We start from the raw sequence: 25121 nt of genomic DNA, 5'->3' as shown, positions 1-25121 counted from the left end.
TCATCTGATAAGGGAGAGGGACTGCAGTGAATCATATGACTGGTTTATTATCTTGCTAAGTATCAGTGGTGGAATTTAACTAAACACATTTACTCATCTGTTGTACTTATGTACAAATTCAAGGTAATTGTACTTGAGTATTACCAGTATTTCTGCTACTTTATACTTCTACATCAATGCATGGGAAGTATTGTACTTTTTATGTGGATACAATTTTATGTACAAAAGGTATGGTCATCCTATAAAATGTGAGGCTTTGTTGCAGATTAAACTACAAAATAATGTAGTTATAACCCATTACAACATTAATGTGCTGCTTACACTGTAATACATCCGCAGTGATAAATAAAGAAAACAGAATGAACACTGACAGGAGTCATTCTGCTGCATAATGTAAAATAATATATTGAATACAGGACTTTTGGCCTATTTTTATATTGTGTTGTTGCTACTTTAAGTAAAGGATGTGAGTACTTCCACCACTGACTTGTAGAGAGTAAAATAAGAGGTGAAGTGGCTCCTAAAACTCTTTCAGGAATGACTGGTCGTCATGGTGATACGGCCTCTATTCCACCAGATGGCACCAGGAGACGAGTTACAGCTGATGTGTGTTTACTGACTGAAACGCAAAACTGTTCGGTGAATTGTCGGGTTAGTTTGTTTGTATGGATTTACAGGATATAAAATATTATCAAATCATCAAACATATTCTTAGTTTACACGCTTACTCTTCAAATGTGGCCGGTTGATCTCGATGACTAAGTAAAGTAACTGCAGTTTATGTTGCCTTCAGGAGCTCATTTAAACTCGTATTCCTGAACGACACGGTGCGTAAAAGCCAACTCGTTCTGGGCGTAAAGCAGCGTACCGATGGTGCACACAGCTTTCTCTCTCTCTCATCGTGTTATTACTTTGATTATGACGGACCGTCAGATATCTCATACACATCAGGCCACAACATCATCTGATCTAATTCAGTTTATTTTTAGGACAATTGTTGTAATTCAGTTTGGGGTGACATTTTTGGGGCACTCAAGTCTTTCAGAAGTCAAAGAGCTGGAGACTGTTCCGCAAATCCGGTGGATGCAAATCTGGTGGATGTAAAACCAGTTATTTTGCAAGTCTTTATTCCAAATTAGAGAGTGGTTGTGATGACACCATTTTGTTATGTTTGATACAAGATTCAGCCCTGTCCCCACCACAATCATTTCCCTGTAGAATCACAATTTCCCAAGTTGATATAGGCCTATTCCATTTGCTGTTTTTGTCCAACCAACGGTCCGAAACATCTTCGGGTTTTGGACAATTGGAAAACATGTACCTACGTAGTGGACTAAGAAAACCAGCAAATACATACATTTAAGAAGCTAAAACCAGTAGATTCGCAGTCGGCTTTCTTGCTCTCTAAATCAAAATCGTGGGAAAAGTTTTGAAACCCTCGTTGAGAAGTCGGATCCTCTGTCATGTAAACAGCTTTACATATTCCGAGCTTTTGGGTGGCACGTGAAGGTGTCATAATTCATATCCAATGAGACCCCGCCCTGGCCACCGTGTACTGCTGACCGTCACTCTCATCTGTCTGTACAGCAGCAGTCGCGCCTACTCGCGCTAGCTTCCATGGCGACCAACTAGAAAAACATTTTCTCATCTCGACCAGCCAGTTAGCTCCCGTGAGCGAGCTAACGGGCTTATTATGGAATGGGATGATGTAGCGGGACAACTCTTTGGACGAACAGCGCAGTACCTTAGCATGCTAAGCTAACGTGGAGCCGCCTTACACATTGCCAGGAGAAACTAGCCAGTAACTACAGCGAGCTAACGGCCGTAAGCTAGCATTCACCTGCAGGCTGTTCTTGCTAACTAACTGACGCCGCCGTTGTTAGCTAACATGATGGAAAGTGTGAAGGAAACCGAGTCTGGAGCGCTTTCAACTTCGCCAACACCACAGGGGATACTTGATTCTGGCAGTGACAGTAATTCAGTGAAGCCAAGTGGATTAACAACCCTGTCAGCGGGAAAGAGACCCTCCATCGGGGAGGATGACGGTGGGGGCGCAGAGGCGAAACTCTTCGGGAAGGGACTTGCAGCCACCTCCCTTCTTCAGATTGCGATAAGGAACGGGATTTATCAAAACCAAGTTGCCAACGCTATCGGCGGTGCGGCCAAAAATATAAACAACAAAACAGCCAACATTTACAGTCTGACATCAGTCAACAGCACCACTTCTGTGAACTCTTTGCTGAGCCGGAGACGGCAGAGACACAAGCGGAATCTGTCGCTGGGAGCTCCGCCGACCGGCAGCTCGCCCGGCGTGTCCTCCACGGAGGCGGCGAGTCCCGCTCCCTCAGCCTCGCCGCTGAGCACCCTCAGCCTGGATAGGAGGACTTTTCTTCGGCAGAAGCAGTCAAAGCAGCTTCAGGCCTCGGATAAGACATGGATGAGATCGGACCTCCGGCGGGGCTGCATTCACGTCCACGACTGGCTCACGCCCTCCTACCCGCGGCCGGTGCTCTGCACGGTGGACACCACTGCTAAAGAGGTAGCCAGTAAGCTGGAGGGGAGCAAAGCTGGGGCAGTGCTAAGAATTAACAGCAAAAACACTGCTTTAGTTGATTTAGATGATAATTGTAAACATAGTAATGGACAGACTGAGGAAATCGAAAGTCTTAGCGACAGTGTGGATGTCAAAAACCCCAAAGCAGAGGAGAATGAAGACACAAAACAGTGTTATCCTGATACTAAACTCTCCTCTAACTTGTTGGATGATAAAACCGCCAGTAACTCCTCATCTGAGGTCTACCTGAATCACATTGGGATGGATTTGAGCCTGAGTGTGGCAAACTGTTATGGAGTCTACTCTGGTTCAGATATGGAGAGCAGCACCTGCGAGGACTTCAGCCCAGGTGGACCCAGAAGTACAGAGCGCCGGGACTCGCTCAGTGATGGGCTGGGTTTGGGCACAGACTCCTCAGTGTTGAGCCCAAACTGTGACAGTGCCACAGAGGGACCTGACCCGTTTGAAAGCTCCTCAGATGAAGTAGAGCTGACCTCCTCTCCAACACATTCATCAGGCAACTCTGCTGCAGACCAGCATGCGGACCTGCCTACCACAGACCCCTGCAGTGCTTCCAGCCAAGCGACAACCACACTAGATGACACTGAAGCTGGAGCTGGTGATAACGTAGATGCCCCCAAATTAATCAAACCTCCCTCTAAATTCTCCAGCAGCTCTCAGACTCGTCCCCTGACCAGCCAAGCATCTGTCCAGCCTGACCTGGAGATCCCCGGGGGGAGCAGAGGATGGCCGGAGCCCATCAATACTAGTCCGACCCCGGCTCTCTTTGTCCAGCTGCATGGTGGAGCTGTGCAGCGGCTGGGAGATGATGAAAGGCCCCTGCAGATATTAAATGAGTACCTCACTAATCTGGGGTTTGAAGACCCCTGGAGGGTGCAGGGAGAGGGGATGAATCCAGAAATTGGCTGCCTGATACGCTTCTACTTTGGTGAGTCTAAATCTAAATTCAAACCGTTTTCTCATGATTTATTCCTAAAGCAAGCTACTTGTAAGCGTGTGCTGTATGTTTATGAGAAAATCCAGTTTTATTATCATTCTTTTCCAACTACACAGTAGCATAGCTCTCAGAGAGCCACTGGAGTGGTGCTCGGCTTGTCTCTGCTCATTCATCGTTCATCCATTCTCAGTGTACCGTGAGCGCTGTCATTGTGTTTGGTCAGTCGGTCAGTTAAACAAGAGTATTCAATTGTCCTGGTGGGACAATGCCCAGTGTTTGGCCTGTAAACTCACCCAACCCCTCTGTGTGTAGGTCTGTAGGGAGACACATCTGGAGGTAACAGGTGTACTCTTTCGGCACACCAGTCACCAAAATCATGAGGCATTATGGATTCTGTTTCTCTTCTTCTTATTCTGCTGTTGCTGTTGTTGTTGTTGTTGTTGTTATTGATAAAGATCCTGTTTTGCTGATAAGCAGCATAAGAGGATGGAAAAACAGCCATGATCTCTTATGGGATTAGCACAACTGGATATTGTTTTTGACCTTGTTTTTTACACCATCAGCAAAGACGGTGGGGATAAAGAGTCGTGGTGTGATGATGGAGGGAGAAACAGAAAATCATTTTTACTGAAAGCATATTCTAAGTTGATTTAACTCACAGTCTCAATCCTGTTTGAAATGTTTCGAGTGTCCTTCTCAAGTCTTCCTTCAAGAACACTTTTTCTTTTCTTCTTTGTTGTTTTATTTTATAGAGCAAGAAACACACCATTAGACATACTGTTACTACACATACCACTAACCATAGAGATATACTCAAGACATAGTACAAAACAGGCTGTCCTCTACCCTGAAAATGTTACACGTAGAGCTGGGTAAATTCCCCTGCCTTCCCCTACACCCCTGGCTCTTGGCTCCCACAGTAACATGACAGACGAACAAAGCATGACGTAGAGTTAGGCCGCTGAAAGCAGGGGCCCTTCCAGCTACTGCAGACAAACACACAGCCATGAAACAAGCGGTGAGAGGCTGCTGGCATGACAGGGACAATTACAGAGGAGAAGTGGTGTGATGATATGAAGTGATTGTTGCCAAAATGAAAAATGTCAAGTTAAATTGGAATAATTTACCACAAGTCAACCATTGTAAAACAGCGTTCCCAACTTTCTTGGCTTGTGAGCCTTTAAAAAGTAACTCACAAAGCCTGGTTGAGTGATTTATTTCTTTTTTTATTACTATTATTTTTGAAAACATTTCATAGGCCTGAAGAAGTAAACTGTCCATTAATTCAAAAGAAAATATTTTAGCTCCCCTCTGTCCTCTTGCTGAATTGTTTGTTAATGGTGATGTTCAGAGTCGAGCCACAGGAGTTTGACTCAGCATAATCCCTGTGGCAAAATGTACATTGCCAAGTGTTCTGTTTCTCTCTCACACACACACACACACTGTGCTGACAGTAAGAGAAAAGTGACCTTAGTGGAACTCAGATTTCACCTCCTCAGTGTTTCGGATCTCTCCGAGACAGTCGCAGCAGCAGACTCCTCTTCAGCTCAGAGCTGCAGCACCCAGAGGTCACTGCTTCACTTCACAAGGTTAAACACTCACCCAGCAAACTTGTCTGATACTTGTGCCCAAAACTCACTAAATACCTGCAGGCTGTGAAGGCAAACTTCTTATTTTATCCTCGAGGTGTGGCCGTCACGGCACCACGCCAGCCGCACAGCTCAGTGATGCTGTTTAAGAACTGAGATGCTGCTTCAGCTGAAATCCAAAAATACAGCTTCAAGCAAAGTCTTGTAACTGCTGCTAATAGGAAAGATGGATGGAAATGTCAGACGCTTGGTGCACTTAGGCACGCGGGGCTTGTCAGGGACAAGTTGCACCAAAAAGTTTTGTCGTAGCATGAACAGGAAATTGCTATTTTCTGCTTGATGAGAGACAGGATGTTCCCCACTCAGAGAAATAGACGGAAGGAAAGGGCATGTATATATTAACGCACTACATCTCGCCTGCACCGCTCGGGGAAGGGTGGACCCACACAATACACATTCCACATTATTGTTTAGTTTATAGAGGTCTGTTTGAAAGAATACTATTGATCACATTTATCCAATCATAAGCTGAAAAGACACCATATAATGTTACCGACTGATTGTTGAATTCCATGTCAATAATGTGTGAAAATACACAACACATGGACACATTGTCTATGTCGAGGCTTTGACTAAATCTGAATCATGACACTAGGTTGAATTGTTCTCCTTCAGTGGCTTCCGTCATATCTTTATTTATATTTACTACATCATCGGCGTCTCCACTGCCAGGACTCCATGTTCCTGTTTGAACCGAGGGTGCGTTCACAAGTCAAAGAAGGGAGTTTTCATGTGGGCAGATCCTTCGTCTCAAAATGAACTACAAAAAGCACTGAAATTATGGATGGCAGCCACCCAAAGTGCAGGCGTAATGAATATTTGTTCAGGAAACTGTGTGTTTCAGTGGCTTGCTTTTAAGTTTTTCCTCTTTTTCTGACTTTTCTGTGTGTTGGATCCGTCTTTGTAACATACTTGTGCTCCCATTTTGTTAAAGTTGACAAAGAGATTTAGATCCTGGTAAATATAGAAATAGAATCAGCATGGGGAGGGACTAAAGTTTGAACTCCAGTTGGCTCAAGAGTTGGGTTGGGTATCATTTCATGTTTTGTTTTTTTTTACACTTTTTGAAAAACAATAGCTGAGTTTCAGTTACTTTTCTTTTTTGAAAACCTTACTTTGAAGAATCACATGTTCTAAGCTGTACAGCAATTTTGCCTGAATACAATACAATCTAAAACTGTCAAACGTATGATTAAAATATGCAGCTGTCTGATCAAAAGAATAACTAAATAAGACTCCAGCTTTCGGTACTTGACAGCTTTCAACATGGACAGATTTCAGCCCATACATAAAAGTACTGAGGTTTGATGCCCAGCCCCACTCAGGAGTTGTTAGTCCCAGTGAAACCTAAGTGCTGTTTTGTTTAAGTCACTGGAGGAGGCAACAGTGAGGATCTAGGTTCTGGTGTTATAAGACATTACATAACAAGCTAATCTGATTTCGGGCCTCTCGGTGGCTCAGACTCTTTCTCTGGTTCTCTGGTGTGTGTGATCACCACAGCGGAGAATAAAACACAGTTTCATAACAGAGTCTACATTATCAATCAGTTCATAGCTGGTTTCACTGTGTTTAAACACGCAGGGTAATGCAGGGAAACACCATGTCTGCTGTTTCTGGCCAATCCCCTGCGTTGCCCTGTGGCTGTAACTGAACTGTGGCTGCTTTTTGTGTCAGCAAGGGGTTAATGTGACAAATCACGCCTGAGTGACTGCTCACTCTCTCAGCCCACGGGCTATTAGCTACAATTCACTTACATAACCACATAGCTCTCTGTCGCTCTCACTTTCTGAAAGACGACCCAGTGTGAGAGGGTTGATTCACAAAATCCCAGGCAGCTAAAAATAACATGTTCTATTGTGCAAAAAGGCCATTACGAAAAATACAATCAGCGTGTGCAGTGATCACTACGCTCATGATCATCAGCAATCTCATTCAGACTCATAAAACAAGGTCCTTTCTCTCTGTCCAGGTAAGCCTCGAAGTGTGGGTGGTTCTGAGCGCGTGCAGCTTTCTGGGGTGTTCAACGTGCGGAAAGGGAAGCTGGCGCTGCCGGTGAACCGCTGGTCGAAGCGCCAGGTCACACTGAGTGGAACCTGCCTCATTGTCTCATCTGTGAAACACGCCCACACCGGCAAGATGCACATCCTCCCTCTCATCGGAGGAAAGGTACTTTCTGAAATGCTTCATGTCTTTAATTTGTATGATTAGTATTCTGGCCTGGTACCCGTTTATCTGCCTTAAAGAGACAGAATTCCTCTCTGAGCTACAAAACGGTCATGTCTGTACAGTACATATGATGCTAGAGCCAGCAGCCTCTTAGCTTAGCTTAGCATAAACACAGGAAGCAGGGGGAAGCTGCTAGCCTGGCTCTGTCCAAAGGTAAAAAAAAAAAATTTGTGGTGAAGTTATGTTATAATTCATTTCAGGAATTAGTTCCAGCACACAAATCCTCCTATCGGTGAGCTTTAGAGCTGCTTGTATTCATATTTTTGAACTTTGCTGTGTCCCCAGTGCTGGTTTCCAGTGCTAAACTGGGCTAACCCTCTCCTGGCTCTAGCTTCATATGTAGCGTACAGATATGAGAGTTGTGTCCTCTCATCTAACGCTCAACAAGAAAGCAAATGAATGTATATAAATGTCGAACTATTCCTTTAAGAAAGAATCTCAGTATTTTGCTCCAGTGAAACATTAAATCAACTGTTTAGTTTTTATAATGAGATTTTAGACACTCAAGAAGTATTGAAACATCATGGTATATTTGAGAAGGGCTGTGCAATATGTTTTAGTTTTGGATGGATATGATTGAAAAGTCACACTCACATGCACCTCGGTGTGTGTGAATGTACCCCTGCCCAGCAGAAAAAGATGGATTTGTGCTATATCAGCCGTTTTTGATTCTGCCATCTTTTTGAAACCTCAGGCTCGACTTTGTAAGATTTGTTTAATGAAAAGATGCAGGCGTACTGAAATGTGTTCTACGCTGCAGGTGGAGGAAGTGAGGAGACACAGCCACTGTCTGGCTTTCAGCTCAGCTGGTCCTCAGAGTCAGACCTACTACGTCAGCTACGACTCCTACACAGAGCACCTCCGCTGGCACAGGACGGCCTCAAAGGTACTTAGTGTTATAGCATATGTATGTATTTGTGTCCACGGTAGCACTTTTTGCTTCCATGATTAATTTTGTTGTCACATTCAAGGTTGATTGATCATGATGAAGATGGCAGGATCTTACGCATCTTTACTGTCTCTTTGTTGTTGCTCATCCTGGCGTCCTGTCCACCCCTCCCTCTCTGTCAGATTGCGTCCCAAAGAGTGAACTCAGTCGACCTGTCGTGCTGCAGCCTGGAGGAGCTGCCCACTCAGCTCTTTTACAGCCACGACCTCACACACCTCAACCTCAAAAACAACTTCATTTCGCTGCACAAAGGTGTTCCGGCACTCACCAGGTGAGTTTCTGTCACCAACACTTCTGCACACACTTCACTGAGGCGACCGCCATCCTGTGTGTGTTCTCCTTTTGTTATTCTCTCTTTTGGATGTTGAATGGCCCTCAGTGGTTTTTACTGTCTTGGCGAGCTACCATACGGTCTAAAGAGGAAGCAGCTTAGATCAAATTACAGATGACGTGTGTGTGTGTGTGTGTGTGTGTGTGTGTGTGTGTGTGTGTGTGTGTGTGTGTGTGTGTGTGTGTGTGTGTGTGTGTGTGTGTGTGTGTGTGTGTGTGTGTGTGTGTGTGTGTGTGTGTGTGTGTGGTTTGGATGATTAAAAGAGAGCTACACTGGTGATGAGAGATTTGACATCCAGCCACCTGACCTCTGGGACTGAAGGCTTTTCCAGGTTTTCCAGATCAGCTTGTCGAATTGGTCGCTGATGTCACAGTCTTATGTAGCAGCGTCATTTTTATTGTAAGAGAACGTCAGTGCAGTTGCTCACTACCTTTCGCCATCTGCTTTTTAACGACAGCATCTCAGCAAAATAAGAGTGAAACAGGAACCAAACCCACGAGTAAGATAAAGATGGGCAGTGTCATTTTGAAACATTGTGCTCTTGTGCTATTTAAAGCATACGGCTGGCAATATTCTAAATTTTTCTTATTTATAACAAATCCCAATGAAAAGACCAGAACCTGCAATGAGTCCATCTCTCAATACTTTCTGACTTCCTGTCTGTGGCTCTCAACTCCAAGCCCATTGGTTCCTAGTGAAGATGTAAATCTATACTTTGATTTAAAACAAATCTAATGTTGTTGGGGACAGTCTTCAGTGGCGGATTCTCTAGTGAGTATATGTGGCAGCAGGACGGTGTATGTTGGACTGAGTCAAAATAAACTACAGTGTGTGTGTGTTCATGGTGATGAAGGAACATGCCACCCAGTGCAACAGCGTGGCTCATTGATGGAGCTCTGTGGCACAGAGGAATGAGATATATCAGGCTTTGATGCACACACAATACTTGTTAGTCGATAGATACATTTATTGTTGCTTTTGGTCTTTTCATTGTATTTGCAATTTCTGTCTCTTTCGATTTTGTCGTCTTTACAGCCACTTTATGTCAAGAGAACATTATGTTGAAGCCTGACATTCACTTTATGGAAATTAATACATATGTACTGTATATACAATCAACCAATCAATCAGTACATTCTGTCACATGCAATCACACAAGGTACAATCACAGTGGAACGCAGTATACAATATACACAGCCATTGTTCCTCCATAAACACACGCTTCCCTGGCGTGGTGTGCCTCTGACTTTCCCTCGGAAGGACGTGGGTCCGGTTCAGCCTTTCGCCCTGACCCCTCTGTGAACTGGACTAGGTTAGCCAGGGAAGACACACACAAGCTCCTACCTGAACCGCATGCTGCATTGTTATGGCAAAAACTTTTAGTTGTGTAAACATTTTGCTTTAAATAGTATGTGTACTGGAAGTGTTATGGTGCTGTATCCTCGAGACCTTGTGCAGGCTTCCTCTCCTGTAATTCTCCTTGTTTATGAGACAGGTGTTGTGTAACTAAAAAAGTTTTTCACAATGTTTGTTTTTCTTGGAGCTTAAATTCAGAAGAAGGCCAAAGTCTGATTATAGCACTGAGAGATTAATATCTTTGCCCCTCTGTGTCTGCACTTTTCTTCCTCTCTCTCCCTCTTTCCTCCTCTCCCTCTCTCCTCCTCTCTCCCTTTCCCTTTCCCTCTCTCCCTCTCTCTCTAACTCTCTCTAGGTTTTGTAAACTGAGAAGCCTCAGTCTGTCAAATAACGCTCTGTCAGAGTTTCCTCTGGCCTTGTGTGACATCTCCTGGCTTACAGAGCTAAACTTGTCTGGAAATCGTCTCTCGTCTCTGCCTGCAGAAGTAGGAACCATGCACAAGTAAGTGGGCTGAAAGAAAGTGATGACCTCTGGGGTGCAGCTATTAATGATAACGGTGATGATAATTTAGCAGGTATTTGCCTGAGAGCAGAATGTGTCCTCAGTGACCTGAGCTTTGCTGACAGAGATGTCGTCATCGTGGTTCCATCAGTGCAGATTAATTCCTCTCTGTATTAAGTGAACAACTGGCTGTGCACCAGACTTTTGTCCTGACAGTGCGGAGGTTTGTCCAGGTGATCAGAGTGCAGAGTCATGCTGATGCTGCCCTGCATTAACAGGGATTTTGGGGTCAAGCGCTCAGTAGTATGTCCACCAGCAAACTGTTCTCACTGACATATTTTGGAAACGACATCAAACCTTTAAGCCTCTCGGTGGATGTTTCCAACAAACGTTGGACACAAGACGTTTGTATTCTACTCAGAAAGTGGACGTTAGTTAGCGTAGCATGCCGACGTTAACAGTGATTTCCATTCAATGCTACTTTTGATTCATGTTATTCAACACCGAGGTAGTGCTGAAATCCCAGATGGGGCTAAGCAACGGCTAACAACTGTGTGGCTGCTCAAACTGAAGTGACATGACAAACTATTTTTAGTGTCTGCCCATGCAGATGTTGGACCAATCAAATTACACTGCCGACTTTGTCAGTCTGAACCAAACATTTCTACTGGACACTAATGTGGAAAAATACATCAAACCTAAAATTCTTCCTTTTGGTAATTACAGTTTTGACCAAAGAAGTACAAAGTCAATACAAACACTAAGAATATATATATATATATATATATATATATATATACTGATTACTTGGCAAAAGTACATTTTAATTTCAGTTTGACTTTGAAGAATTAAGGCCTACTTTTTCCTCATAAACTCACTTTTATTGTGAGGTACATCATCACGCTTCAAAATCCCCTCTCCTGTTGTTGTGTCCAGCCTGCAGACTCTCCTCCTGGATGGTAACTTTCTGAGCTCTCTGCCTGTGGAGCTGGGCTCTCTGGAGGGCCTGACCTACCTCGGCTTGTCCTTCAACTGTTTTAGCTGCGTCCCCCCCGTCCTGGAGAAGCTCAGAGGCATGGAGAGACTCTGTCTGGCAGGGAACCAGCTCTCTGTCCTGGATATAGCCGGTCTGCAGTGGCTGCCTGCTCGCCACATAGATCTCAGGTAAACATATCCACACGGACTCCGACATTTTTAGACGCAATACTGGAACGAAGCTCATCTGAAATAGAACACTTCCCAAGATGCTGCAGGAAGAATGTGCTCTGTATTTCTACATCACTGCCTGATTTGGTCTCTTTGTTCCGTAGGTTTAGAAATCTGAACACCAAGTCATAAAAGTTCTTTTGGCAGCAGAAACAAAGGTTCAAATTGCTGAAATGAAATTAATTCATTGATTAGTAAACGTTTTTACCCTCTTTCGTTATGTTCTCTTTTGTACAGGCTGAATCGGCTTCAAAAGGTGACCATGGGAGACTCAGAGCAGCTAGTCCACATCGTCCAGCTGGACCTGAGGGACGCTGGTTTACAGGAGCTGGATGTCAGGCCTCTCTGTAGGCTGGAGCTCCTCCGCTGTGACAGAAACAATCTCTCCCTCCTCAGAGTCGGTGGCCACGCCCTGAAGAGCCTGCACGCTGCACACAACGGTACTAACATTTATTATATGTTGTATAGATGTTAAACAGATGATGTCTGGTGCTATTTATACATTCACTCAGATTATAAAGAATTATGCATGTTGTGTTTGTGCTTGTAGAGCTGAGGCTGCTGGAGGTGCAGCCGGTGCCAGAGAATCTGACTGTTCTGGATTTGTCCTGGTATGAAGACACTATGAATACTTAACTGTCCTATTTACTGTGTGGGGAGCGGGGGGGGGGGGCTGCGTGCTTGTTCTAAGTTGGTTGCTGACTGTATTTGTTTTATTAAAGGAACAAGCTGGGATGTGTCCCTGAGTGGGTGTGTGAGAGCAGCAGACTGGAGGTCTTGGACATCAACCATAATTCTGTTACAGAGCTGCCTATACGGTGAGCAACACACACACACACACACACACACACACACACACACACACACACACACACACACACACACACACACACACACACACACACCTGCCGCATAGACACATTAGAAAGAAGTTGCCAAAGGACAGGTGGGTCTTTACTATCTATGTAAACGTTTAAAACAGTTTAATAGCTCATGTGGCACATAATTAAAGACCTCTGAAAGGCATCAAACACAAAGCTGTAAATCAGACTCATCAAGCTTGGAGAAGGTATGCCTCTTGAGGCTAAAGCTCTTTCTTAGCCTGCTTTCAGACAGATATTATCACTGTGTCAGAACATGCAGCCTCCTCATTCATTTTAAAGAGATCTCTGGGTTGTCACAGTGGGAGCACTGATGCAAAAAACACAGTCAGAAAAGTTTAACTACGCTTCTCTTTTACTGCAACGTTAAGTGGAAATGCACTGTACATACAGATACACAGGATAGGAACAGTGCTGATAAGTCTTTAAACGTTTAGGCGTATTATTCCTAAAGGTTTCATCGGTACCTGTAGCAACACGCCCACACTGATACAGTGCTATTTTCAGTCTGTGTAACTAACTACATGTACAGTTGCCCTCATAGACAGTTTGATCATAGCTTTTGGGGGCATACATGCATGATGGCAGTGGTCGTTGTGTCCAGCTACAGGCTACATGAAGCGCAAATGCAATTCCAACTGAAAGACAAGCATTTATCCATTTCTTCTCCTTCTAGCGAGTCATGATTCAGGGTTAATTCAGCATAAGGTGAACGTATTGTAACATACTGCTGTGTGTCCTCATCAGGGTGAAACAGAGTTCACACTGACACATTGACAGTGCACACAGAGAGACTGAGCTTGCCGTGTTGTTTGTGTGTTACAGGCTGATGTCCAGTGGGAGCCCGAGAAAACTGCTGGCAGGCTGGAACGAAGTGTGTCGGCTGGCTGAGAGACTGGAGAGATCCCAGTTAGAGGTCCTGGACCTCCAACACAACCATCTGACTGAGCTCCCACACAATCTGTTCATCAAAGCGCAGAGGTGCACACAGTAACACAACATCCATTTTCTTCCTTTCATTTTCTTTCCCCATGTTCTTGATTCTGTGTTTTTCACATCCTTCTTTCCATCTATTTATGGCTCTATATTGTCTTTCCCTTACCATCTGTCAGTTTTATTATAAGTCATTTGCTCAAGTAACTACGTTTTATTCTCTGTTGGGATTTCATCACAGCTTGCGATACCTAAATGTGTCGGCCAATAAGCTGGAGAACCTCCCCGCAGCCAGCCTATCAGAGGACAGCTCCAGCAGCCTAGAGGAGCTCTATGTGACCAATAACAGCCTGTCCGACAAATGTGTCCCTCTGCTGACTGGACACGGCCACCTCAGGGTGCTGCACCTCGCCTACAACCAGCTACAGACCTTCACTGCCAGGTAAGCGTGCAAAAGAGTAAATCAATGTATGACAAGTACATTTAAGTGGCACATTTATACCTTGAATCGTGCTGCAGTGAAGGTCAAATCAAGATAAGAAACAGAAAACACAGGTAGACACGCTGTCACCCTCTGAAGCGTTTCAGTAGTTATTAAAGTTCTGGAGTTTCAGGTTCCTCGAACACGCTGAGGTTGAGATCTGAAGCTACCTCTGGCTGTGTTAGGTTGCAGAACACCTAATTGCAGGCTTGTAGGCCCACCCAAGCTTACATTAACTCACATTCCTTTTTCTTTTATGAGCTGTCCTAACCCTAGAAACATGGTACATTTTACGTTATCACCCATTCTAAAACAACAGCCTTGCTTCAGAGTCGGGTTAAGAGAGATGAGTTTGATAAATGTGGTTCCCAAAAATACAGTTTACAGTCTTGATATAACCGTACCTCCACCTCCTGCAGTAAACTGGCCCGACTGGAGCAGCTGGAGGAGCTGGACCTGAGCGGCAACAGACTGAGGGCTGTGCCCACCACCATCCTCAGCTGTCAGCGTATGCACACACTCTCTGCCCACTCCAACTGCATCAGCGCGTTCCCTGAGGTTCTCCAGCTGCCTGAGATCAAGGTTAGTCTGACATATCCAGGTATTTTAGGTACCGTTCCCTTTCATTCATTTAGCTGTGATGCTCCTCTGCAGCTTGTTAATGTAAATCTATATATTTTTCTTCCTTCTAGGGACACATCCACACAAAGCATCCCCACACTCTCTTGTCCTTCACATCAATGTTAGATGTTGTCTGAGTAAGGTGCCTTGTGAAATTTGTTTGTGAAATTAAGGATGAAAATCAGTGTCATTCTACTCTGATGACAAAAAAACGTCCTCCTTCTGTCCCCTTTTATCTCCCCGTCTATCTGTCTACCTCTCTGTTCATCTTTATTGGGTTGGGCCAGATCAGGAAATCCTTTGTAATCTCCCAGTAACTCCCTAATCTCTGCCTTTCTCTCAACTCAAATGACGGTTCTGTACTGCTGTCTGAGCACGAGATGATGAATTCATAGATGCATCATGATTCTCCCTTCAATTATTCTGTATTGATGCACAAAACTAGCCAAACATTTAATATCAACTAGTAATGTGTAACATTAAGACATCACATGCAGAGGAGCGTGTTGTCAACAGACCTGCTCCCTGCAATGCACAGCAGACATTTGGACTTTTCATTAAAGGAAAAGTACAGCTGTGAATATGTCTAATAACATTAATAACATTTTGACTTACAGCAAGAAAAGCACAGGTGGAACTACTGACATTAATGATGGCTCTATTCCATAAGTGTCCCAGAAAGCCTCTCTAGTGAGCCAGCATGTACAATACCAAAACCAGGAACTGGCTCACCTAAATGGAATACAACTCTCATCAATGTTAGTCTTTACAACTGTGTTTCTCCTGCTGTGACATGTTCCCTCAAAAAGGCCTATAGAGGAGAAATGTTAATGTGATGAAGAACACAGTTTGTGTCATGTAATGTTAAACTATTTCTGCAACACAACTAACAAGTGAAATCACATTTTCAACCACTGTTGGAGGACAAACGACTTGTTATTGATACCGAACACAACCTTTGAGAACGGGCGAAACGAATCATCGCGTCTGATTTGCATCCGAGTCTTTGCTGAAACTGCAAAATCTACTCTAAATGATACATTTGTGGATCTGAATTTTTCATTATGTCCGAATATGTCAGTATATCTTTGATTACGCTATTGGGCATGTGGTCATATAGTAAGAAAAAGTATGGAAATCAAAACCTGAGATAAATCAAGATCATCTGGAATCGTCTTGTAATGGAATTGAAATCAAATTGAGAAGCGAGGCGAGAGATTCTCTCTGTGAACTGACCCTTTGTCTGTCGTTCTCCTGTGTTTTGCTTCCTCAGTGTGTCGACTTGAGCTGCAACGAGCTGACCGAGGTGACGCTGCCGGAGACGCTTCCTCCGAAGCTTCAGGAGCTGGACCTCACAGGCAACCCTCGCCTCAACCTGGACCACAAGAGCCTGGAGCTCCTCAAGTATGAACCTGAGAGAAACTGCAGCAGTTATGATCTATGAAATAGGTTTGACTCATGAAACCAGCTGGCTGACCCTTGTTTTTTTTTTTTTGCTCCTCTCCACAGTAATATCAAATGTTTCAGGGTAGATCCATCTCCTTCAGCTCCGTGTGTGAGTGAGAGCCACGGGGCCCCAGCAGTCTGGAGCCACGGCTACACGGAGGCCTCTGGAGTCAAAAACAAGTCAGTCCCCCCCCCCCTTTCTTTCTCTTCCTATCCATCTACTCACTGGCATTTTTATTATTTTAATATTTTTTTAATATACATGTATATTCAGACTTAACTCGCGTAGGCAGGTTTAGATGAAGGCAGCGACGATTCGATCGGCTGTATTTCTTGGCCGAGCTGTCGGCATAGATTAACTGGTTGATCTTGTTCTCAGGCTGTGTGTGGCTGCTCTGGCCCTGGACAGCTTCTGTGGGATTCGTGAAGCTCTGTATGGAGTTTTTGACGGAGACAGGAACGTCGAGGTGCCTTACCTGCTGCAGTGCACCATGGGAGACGTGCTAGCGGAGGAGCTTCACAGGGGCCAGAGGCATGAAGATTACATGACCAACACTTTCCTCACCATGCAAAGGTAAACACACACCTTGATATGATTCCTTGAACAACACACAGAAGTAAAACAATCCCACACACTCTAAGTGTACTTAGAACTACGTGTAGAAACTAAGTGTTTCCGTGTTGCTCTCCTGTAGGAAACTGGGCACCGCAGGCCAGAGGATGGGCGGCTCAGCGGCTTTGTGTCACATCAGACACGACCCGGTGGCTCCCGGCGAGCACGGCGGCTGCTTCACCCTGAAGGCCGCCAATGTCGGCAGGTGTCAGGCTGTTTTGTGCCGCGACGGCAAAGCTATGCAACTCTCCAGCACACACACTGTCAAAGAGGAGCCAGAGTATCAGAGGGTCCGGCAGCACAACGCCATCATCACAGAGGTAAAGACAAACTGTGTGCGCTGGAGCCGAAACGACCGGTTGATTAATAGACTTTCTGATTGACAGCAAGTAAATGTTGATTATAGATGAATTCTCATTCATTAAGCAAAAACATTGATTTTGATTACCAAAATTCTATCAGTCACCTGATTGTTTCAGCGCTGTAATAGATGAACTGATGACAAACATCAGTGTTGCAGCCCTAATGTGTACATCTGAGGTTTTGTCTGAAAGCATTAGATAACTGCCCCTCATCCTATTCTTCTGCAGGACAACAAAGTCAGTGGTGTAACTGACACCACCAGAATTATGGGTTACTCCTTCCTGTGCCCGTCTGTGACCCCCAGGCCCCACATCTCCACAGTGACCCTCACCCCCCAGGACGAGTTCTTTCTCCTGGGCAGCCGGGGCTTGTGGGACATGTTGTCTCCCAGCGAGGCGGTGGAGGCGGTCAGGAATGTACCGGACGCTCTGGCTGCTGCTAAGAAGCTGGTGACTCTGGCTCAGAGCTACGGTTGCTCTGACAGCCTCAGCGCTGTTTTCGTCCAGCTCAGTATCACAGAAGACTGCTGCTGTTTCTGCGAGCCGCCACCTCCACCCCCCAGCCCCGGCCTGGGTGCACACACCAGCACACACCCCTACTCGGCAAGTGGTGATGGCGGCATACCGCTGCCACCGGCCTCCTCAGGAACAGTGAGCGAGCTGAGCAGCGAGTTCAGTACGTCTGAGATGAGCAGCGAAGTGGGATCCACGGCGTCCTCAGAGGAGCCGCCGCCTCAGACCGAGCCCCTGACGTCCCACCTGAACCTGCCGGGGCGAGCCGGCGTACGGAGACCCGTCTGTCGAGGTGGGAGCTTCCAGAGGCAGTTCTCCGGAGCTCTGTCTGACAACGGGGTCGACAGCGAGGACGAGGAGCCCATCGCTGGCGTCTTCTCTAACGGCAGCCGCGTAGAGGTGGAGGCTGACGTCCACTGTCTGCACCGCCATGACTGCCCAGCACCCCAAACACACACTCACACTCAACCAAGCACAAACATCCCCCCCGCTGTCGCCTCGCATCATGAGCCTTCACCTCTTCCCTTCTCCTCCCCGTCTCCTTCCCCCGTCCCTCCCTCCTCTCCCTGCCTCAGCGGGGAGGCCCTGTCGGGGACTCTTGGCCGCAGGGCTCGAGCTAACGGCTCCGTAGCCTGCCAAGGACGGAACCAGGACCTCATAGAGGAGGCGGCCGACGCCCCGGTCAGGAAGCAGGGGGGCTACTTCAACGCTCCTGCCCAGCCAGACCCCGACGACCAGCTCATCATCCCGCCAGAGCTGGAGGAGGAAGTCCGTCAGATCATCCAGCAGCAGCAGCAGCAGCAGCAGCAGCAGGAACAGCTTCAAACACACAACCAGCAAGCACACAGCTACCAGAAACCTGCAGACTATTTCGTCACACCCCTCTAACTTCTGCCCCCCCTCCACAACAGCTGGTGTCAACTTCTCATACAGGATCTCAGAACTGTGGAATCAGGACTGTCGGTCTTGGTGCTCTGCACTGTCGTAACGCTCCCTCCAAAAGCCTCAGAGTATTCTGAACATGCGGATGGACCAGAGAGACGGATCTGTTATGGTTTCCGTTATTTACTTTATTTTCTACTGTTAACTCTATGCCCCTTGAAACGCAATGCAATTTTTATAACACTTTATGTTGTTTAAATCTTCACATGTAATTGATTTTTACCATATCTTTAATTTGAAGAAGCACTTTGAATGCTTTTTATTAGATTTTTGAAATTAATTCTATGTTAAATGGTACTTTGTGATATGGACCATGTTCGGTTTTTGTGTTGTAGCAGACATTTCCCCCGTTTGTCGTGGCTCATGGCCTTACAGTTGTCGGAGTTAGTAAAACTGTTCAACTAACTCCTAGGAGTTTAATACTTTAAAGTGACCTAGTCACTGAAGTGTACTAATATTCTCTGAGAGAAAAGATGATTATTTTCAAAAGGCTGATATTCCAGGGTTGTGTTCTCGTGTTCTCGGGGGTGTGCAGAGTTCAGAGTGGTGCTGCAGTGGTGAGTAAATGCTGAGGGGGTGGGGGGGTTCCTACAGTTATTACCAGCTCAATGAATGTTTTCAGAACAGTGTTACAGACTTCCTGACAACGGCAACTCGCACAAGAGAGCTACTTTTGCTATATAATAAATGAAAGTTTTCAGATAATCACAACATGTTGACTTCTTGTGGAGGGGTGGGGGGGGGGGGGGTACTTTTACATTTACAGTTCACACAAATGACCAAAAAGACATTTTCTCACGTAACCCTCTTGGTATTGATCCACGCAGATAATTTTAGTTTTGAGTAACAATCAGAATCAGAAACTGTTCATTGCCAAGTAACATACATTACAAGGGATTTGCTGTGATCTGATGGTGCTGACAACAAACGTAAAAATATAAAGGTAAAAGAATAAGATAAGATAAATAACAAACAGTGCAGTGACCAAAATAAAGTGTCCAGATAAAGTGTCCAGTAGGGGGTGCATGTGTTAATGTAACGCAGAGGGGACAGGGGCGGTGTACGTTAATATAACGCTTGTTTCTAGAAATACAAGTTACCATTGACTTCCGCTTTTAGTAAAACCATCTAAATTATGTTCTACAACTGAAACGATTGGTCGATATGGGAACAGAAAATGAATTATTAACGAACTTTAACTCATTTGTCAAGAAAAAAAAAAGCAACATTTTCTGATTCCAGCTTCTCAAATGTGACTATTTACTGCTCCTATCTATTTTATATCATTGTAAATTGAATCATGTTGGGAATTTGGACTGGTGGTCAGACAAAAGCTATTTGGAGATGTCACATTGAGTTTTCGGAAATTGTGATGAGCATTTTATTTATATATATATTTGTTTTTTGTATTATTATTATGATTATGAATAGAGATTAACAGAGACAATAACCGTCAGATTAATCTAGGGCTGAAAATGATTATTTTCATGATTGATTCCTTTATTAATTACTTTCTCAATTCACTGATTGATATATATATTTTATATTGATATAAAATGTAGTGAAAAATCACTTGTTAAAGCCCAAGTTGATGCCTGTAAAATAGCTTTTTGTATCCATTGACAGTTTTAAAGATGTTTACAGAACAAACTGTACTTGTTAAGAACGACAAGCAGCCAACGTATTTCTTAGCTAATGTCACGTAGTCTTGTTTGTGCTGCTGCGATACAATCACTGCATTGTGTTATCTGAAATGGTAAAATTAGAACTTGGGTTATTACCGCACTCTGGAGAATTTCTTTTGTTACTAATTAAGTCTTGACTGAACAGTCCAACAGTTACATCACTGCTGTGTCCTTTTTGAATGTGTGGCCCATTGTGTGACAGCAGAGAGGGGACACACAGCAGTGATGTCATGGCTGGCAGGAAGCCTCTGGAGGGGACAGAGAGCGACCACAACAGCAGGACTAGTTCAGAGTTCTGGCGCCCCCTATAGGCCGTTTGTAATCAGAAACAGAGCAGTCTTGAATAGGATCACATTGATGGAGGTTTAATTTGTGTAAATACATTCTTGAACAGTTTCAGTATCAAAAACGTTGCATTATAAAATCAAACTTTGAGATAAAAACACATTAATTATACTAGTATACATGTTAAAAACAAATATATAAATCCCTGTCAGAGTGTAATCCAACATGTTTACTCCCAGACTGGACTTGTATCACGAAGCAAGTTAAACTTTAGTCTCACTGGACCAAACATGGATGATCGTGGATAACCTGAAGAAGCTGGTTATTAACTGGTTCAGTTTACTGATGCAGCCACGAGGGCATTCACAGAAAATTAAAACAACGACAACATCATCCGAACCATGAGTGGAGTATCCAGGTAAAATATATATATATACAATAAAATCACACAACTAGAATGTGATACACTTCAAAGCAGTCCAGTACAGTTATGGCTGCCGAGCAGATTAGTGCAGTGAGCTAACCAACAGTGCATGTGGTCAGAGTTAGGTTAGTTTTTTCCAGATAAACGATGACAGTGGGTATACTTTATCTCCAGTGATCATCTTAGGAGGGAACACAAAACAACGTGACCTTTGGGAATTTGTGTCCATAATGTGCAAAACCTATAAAAATGTCTCTATTGCTCTTCATTACATGTCACATTATTGTAAACTGGATCCTGTAGGAATGATGACTCCATTTCCTCAGTGATCTGATTGGTCAGTGGGTGGGCTGGATCAGGTTTTGATCTGATGCTCTGAACGTAGGGTGCTGAGGCAGCATAGGTTTCCATGGTGATCTACGCTGGTCAAAATCCAGCCAGCTTCACGATACCAGAAAACCTCAGTCAAGCCCAAAGAGAGCTGGTTAACCCACTAATCCTATTTGCGATACGGGCCCCAGAGGTCTCACAGGGAGGTGGTTTCAGCCCTCAGGGGGGCTCTCTGTGGGTGGGCTCGGGCCTGCTGTTTTTCTGCCTCTCTGCGTTTTCGCTCCTGCAGGTAGCGCTTCACTCTTCGGATCGTCTGGATCGTGAGCACCGTGCCGGCGGTGTACAGGATGGCCGTGATGAGCCCAAACAGAGCCACGGCTGCGTCCGCCCCGCTAACATCACAGTTCATCCAGGTGTAGCCGTTCCGTGCGTACAGCCTCTCGCGCTGCTTACACACATCTGTGGAGTTGACCCTGATGATGAAGTGCAGGTAGAGCCCCACGGCCACCACGTACGCCACTGCGCCGACCGCCTGGAACACCAGCGCTCCGACCAGAAGCTTCCGGGACATCAGGTGTGGTGGTTTGTTCCCGGCAACCACAAACAGCAGCGAGACGACCCCGAAGGTCAGGGTGAAGGCGATGCCGCCGTAGATGCCCGGCGCCCTCATCTGGCTGTACTGCATGTCCAGTTCTCGTACCTTCTGCAGCTCGGTGCCCTGCAGGTTGAAGTTGGAGTTGATGTTGAAGCCGCCGATCCCGCCCATGGACGACATGCCTGATGACACCATCTGGGCTGCAACCACGCAGATCAGCACCAGGCTGTTGGTCAGTACAGAGCAGATCAGCACGATGCCTAGAGGGGGTCAAAACAGGAAACAGGTGAGGAATGAAATCACAAAATCAGGTCCAGGCACAGTTTGTTGTCATCCTCTCCATATACAGTACTTTGTATACAGCAGAAAGAAACTGTGTTCCTTCAGTCTGTCCAAGGAGGGATTACCAGCTGGGCAAATTGGGCTACTGCCAAGTTCCCCTTGTTTAATATGAATAACTGCAAAGTTGTTTGGAAATCTGCACGACAAAAGTACAATGTTAACAAAGGCAGGTCCTGTATTTTATCTCATCATGAGGCCTTTTCTTGAAGTCAGCCTTACCTAGCCTTGTGTAAAAGTTAATTATTGAGTTTATATTGGTGTTATACAGTGCACGTTCATCAATAAAGTTTTATCAAATTACCACTGACACACACAAGTCCTGGGCTAGGCAGTATCCCAGCATGTGTACTGGTTGGTTGCTGGATCTTTGTGGCCATTATTATCCCATGTGTAATCTGCTGTGTGCACTTTAATAATTGGAACTTGTTGGCATTTTTGACCCTGACCTCCTAACAAATTAACCTGGCCACAAATCTGCCAATAAACAAATAATATTAATAATGCTAATCGTAACCTCACTATAAAAAATTGAGCAATAAAAGTTATTCTTGATCGTATTCTTAATTGATCATTTAATCTGACAAAATTAAATGAAAAAAGCAACAAATCCTTACATTTGAGAAGCTGGGACCAAAACTGGTGAAGCATTTTTGCTTGATAAATGACTTAAACAATGAACTGATGTTATTTTTCTGTGTCATGTTATTAACATTCCTAGAGGATCAACTCTTTTGTTACATGAAAATGGTCAGCAGCATGTGATTAATCCATTAGAATCATATATCAGGTTGTCAGCTTTCTCATTCATCAAAGCACCATGTTACTCTGAGGCCTGTAAACACCAGAAAACCGGTCTGTCCAGTATTCACAGAAGGAAAAACTGAGCTGCAACGAGACTGAAACCAAAGTCCGCCCTGTGACGCAGAAGACACTTCCACCCTGATCCTGACTTACCTCTCCTGGAGCAAATGTGTGTGCATTTGGACTCATGGTGCTCCACGCGAGGGACTTCCCGCACATGTTTGGGAGGGGAGTCGGCTTCCCTGGGGTAGTATGGGGGTCGAGAGGAAGAACTGGGATATAGAAACACATGCATCATGACACTGAGGAGGTCATCTACCACTTATTCCTCTAATTTGTATAATTTGTATTGGGAATTGTATAGAAAAAGTTTCAACAACACTTGGTCCTGCTGTAGCACTGAGCCTTTCCATGCTCAGTTTTATTGTGAGTACAATAACGAAGGGAAAAAAGTTGTTTTATTTAACAAACATTATATTCCTGAAACAAAATGGTGAAAACCCAAAGCCATTCTTTCACTGTTGTGGTTTTAAAAGTTATAGCAATAATGTGGGTAACCTTGTCCCTAGTTAGATGGATGGATGGATGGATGGACATGTACATTGATATGAAGCCTATCTATGTAATACAGACTCTAGTGTTTGATTCCTGGTAATGTTAGGATGTCTAAAAGGTTTCTTTGTGTTTATGGAGACTTTAAATTATTTTATTTGAAAACAGTTCAAAGAACTAATTGAGAGGAATTAGCAAAGATGCTTAAACTAGTTAAAAACAGCACTGACATTAACTCCATCCACAGGAAGGATTTTGTGATATTCACTGACGGTACATGAACAGCACCTGTCGGGGGATGAACGCCTGTCATCGTCCCGGTGATGTCGGTGGTCTCCGTTCCTCTCCCGGTGGCCCCGGTTTGAACGGGGCGGATGGCTCATACCTGCTGATCGAAAGCGTCACGGTTGGACACAGAAATCACCCCTGAACGATAAAGTTAAAGTTACTAAACAAGAAACGACGATTATCACACCAAAAAGAAATATTACTTTAGTTTTTGTGACGTTAATTTCAAATAATCTTGAAGAAGCTAGCGACCGTTGACGTTAGCTCACGTTGGAACGTTAAGTTACGTTAAGTTACGTTGACTTCAACATAAATGGCGTATGTTCTTCTCATCATCGAAGGCTATTTATAATGAAAAACACACCAAAGAGACTCTTTGTCTCAACGAGCAACACGTCTGGCCGTCCTGACAGGCAGCAGCGCGGCAGCTTTGCGGTTTCAAAAGCGGTAAAACAAGAAAAACGTCGCTTCGTCGCCTTCGTGAAACGTGAGCTGGTTTAATTCGCTTTTAACGTTTGCGCAGAGTTAATTCGACCGTTAAGAGTCAGAGATAAGAAAGAGATCAACTTACTGTGAATATGTGTCGATTAAAACACTCCAGAGTCCGACTACAACGCCAGAGTCCAGGTGGAAACAGCTCCACCCTACCTGAGGAGGAGGAGGAGGAGGAAGGCGGAAGGGAAACATGCAGGTTCAGGTAGGTGGATGGTGTCACAGCTGGAGCTTCGTGTGCGGTCAGTCCCATCTGTGGAGCCAGAGAAGCCTCTGGTCATACTCTGTTTTAACACGAGCAGCAGCCTGTCTGCCTGCCTGCCTGTCTGCCTGCCTGCCTGTCTGTCTGTCTGCCTGCCTGCCTGTCTGTCTGTCTGTCTGCCTGTCTGTCTGTCTGCCTGCCTGTCTGTCTGTTGCTGCTGTAGAGGAATGCTGTTGTTTATGTGCTTCTTTTATAATCCAGAGGTTTACATGGAGCTCCCTGAAGAATGAACCATCACACATCCCAAGTTATTCTACAACATGTGGGCTGCTCACACTGTTCATGGCTCATGCAGTCATATATTTTCTTGCTGAATAGGCCTTTTCACATTCATGCAATTCGATTAGTCGATCAGGTGATCATTCACTCGACAGAAAACTATGATTTGATACTTTGATCATCAGTTAATCGTTTTAGTCATTATTCAAGCGAAAAAAAGGACAAATATTCGCTTGTTGCAGCTTCTCCTGTGTTGTGATTTGATGCTTTTCTCTGTCATACATGACAGTACACTGAATATCTTTTTGTTTTTTGTTTTTGTC

At 44.7% G+C, this 25121-nt stretch overlaps 2 protein-coding genes across 2 annotated transcripts; one reads left to right on the top strand and one right to left on the bottom strand.

Moving 5' to 3' along the window:
* The first annotated feature begins 1891 nt into the window (after positions 1-1891).
* Positions 1892-19234, top strand: LOC139287567 (PH domain leucine-rich repeat-containing protein phosphatase 1-like). Its single transcript, XM_070908665.1, has 17 exons — positions 1892-3503; positions 7131-7327; positions 8148-8273; positions 8459-8607; positions 10379-10525; positions 11462-11689; positions 11969-12171; positions 12282-12342; positions 12454-12549; positions 13438-13593; positions 13787-13987; positions 14446-14608; positions 15921-16051; positions 16157-16273; positions 16473-16667; positions 16789-17026; positions 17297-19234. Exons 1-17 carry the CDS (start codon positions 1892-1894, stop codon positions 18467-18469), a joined length of 5193 nt encoding a protein of 1730 aa, XP_070764766.1. The 3' UTR covers positions 18470-19234.
* Positions 19235-20552: 1318 nt separating this feature from the next.
* Positions 20553-24513, bottom strand: LOC139288017 (MARVEL domain-containing protein 3). Its single transcript, XM_070909251.1, has 4 exons — positions 24397-24513; positions 23826-23963; positions 23139-23257; positions 20553-22102 (listed from the first exon to the last, which is right to left on the bottom strand). The coding sequence occupies exons 2-4, from the start codon at positions 23918-23920 to the stop codon at positions 21444-21446; spliced, it is 873 nt and encodes a 290-aa protein (XP_070765352.1). The 5' UTR covers positions 23921-23963; positions 24397-24513; the 3' UTR covers positions 20553-21443.
* Positions 24514-25121: the final 608 nt, after the last annotated feature.

Source organism: Enoplosus armatus, chromosome 7 (genome assembly GCF_043641665.1).
Source record: "Enoplosus armatus isolate fEnoArm2 chromosome 7, fEnoArm2.hap1, whole genome shotgun sequence".
In the NCBI taxonomy this organism is placed as follows: Eukaryota; Metazoa; Chordata; class Actinopteri; order Centrarchiformes; family Enoplosidae; genus Enoplosus; species Enoplosus armatus.
Note: the sequence above shows the minus strand (reverse complement) of the source record. Positions and strands in the feature narration are given on the sequence as shown.

Excerpts from the sequence above, each read along its gene's own strand:
- LOC139288017 (XM_070909251.1), bottom strand. The coding sequence starts at position 23,920 with ATGAGCCATCCGCCCCGTTCAAACCGGGGCCACCGGGAGAGGAACGGA. Across the intron at positions 23,258-23,825 it reads AGGCGTTCATCCCCCGACAG|TTCTTCCTCTCGACCCCCAT; the intron begins GTGCTGTTCATG and ends TCTATATCCCAG. Across the intron at positions 22,103-23,138 it reads ACACATTTGCTCCAGGAGAG|GCATCGTGCTGATCTGCTCT; the intron begins GTAAGTCAGGAT and ends GACCCCCTCTAG.
- LOC139287567 (XM_070908665.1), top strand. The coding sequence starts at position 1,892 with ATGGAAAGTGTGAAGGAAACCGAGTCTGGAGCGCTTTCAACTTCGCCA. Across the intron at positions 16,274-16,472 it reads GCCTCTGGAGTCAAAAACAA|GCTGTGTGTGGCTGCTCTGG; the intron begins GTCAGTCCCCCC and ends TCTTGTTCTCAG. Across the intron at positions 16,668-16,788 it reads ACTTTCCTCACCATGCAAAG|GAAACTGGGCACCGCAGGCC; the intron begins GTAAACACACAC and ends GCTCTCCTGTAG.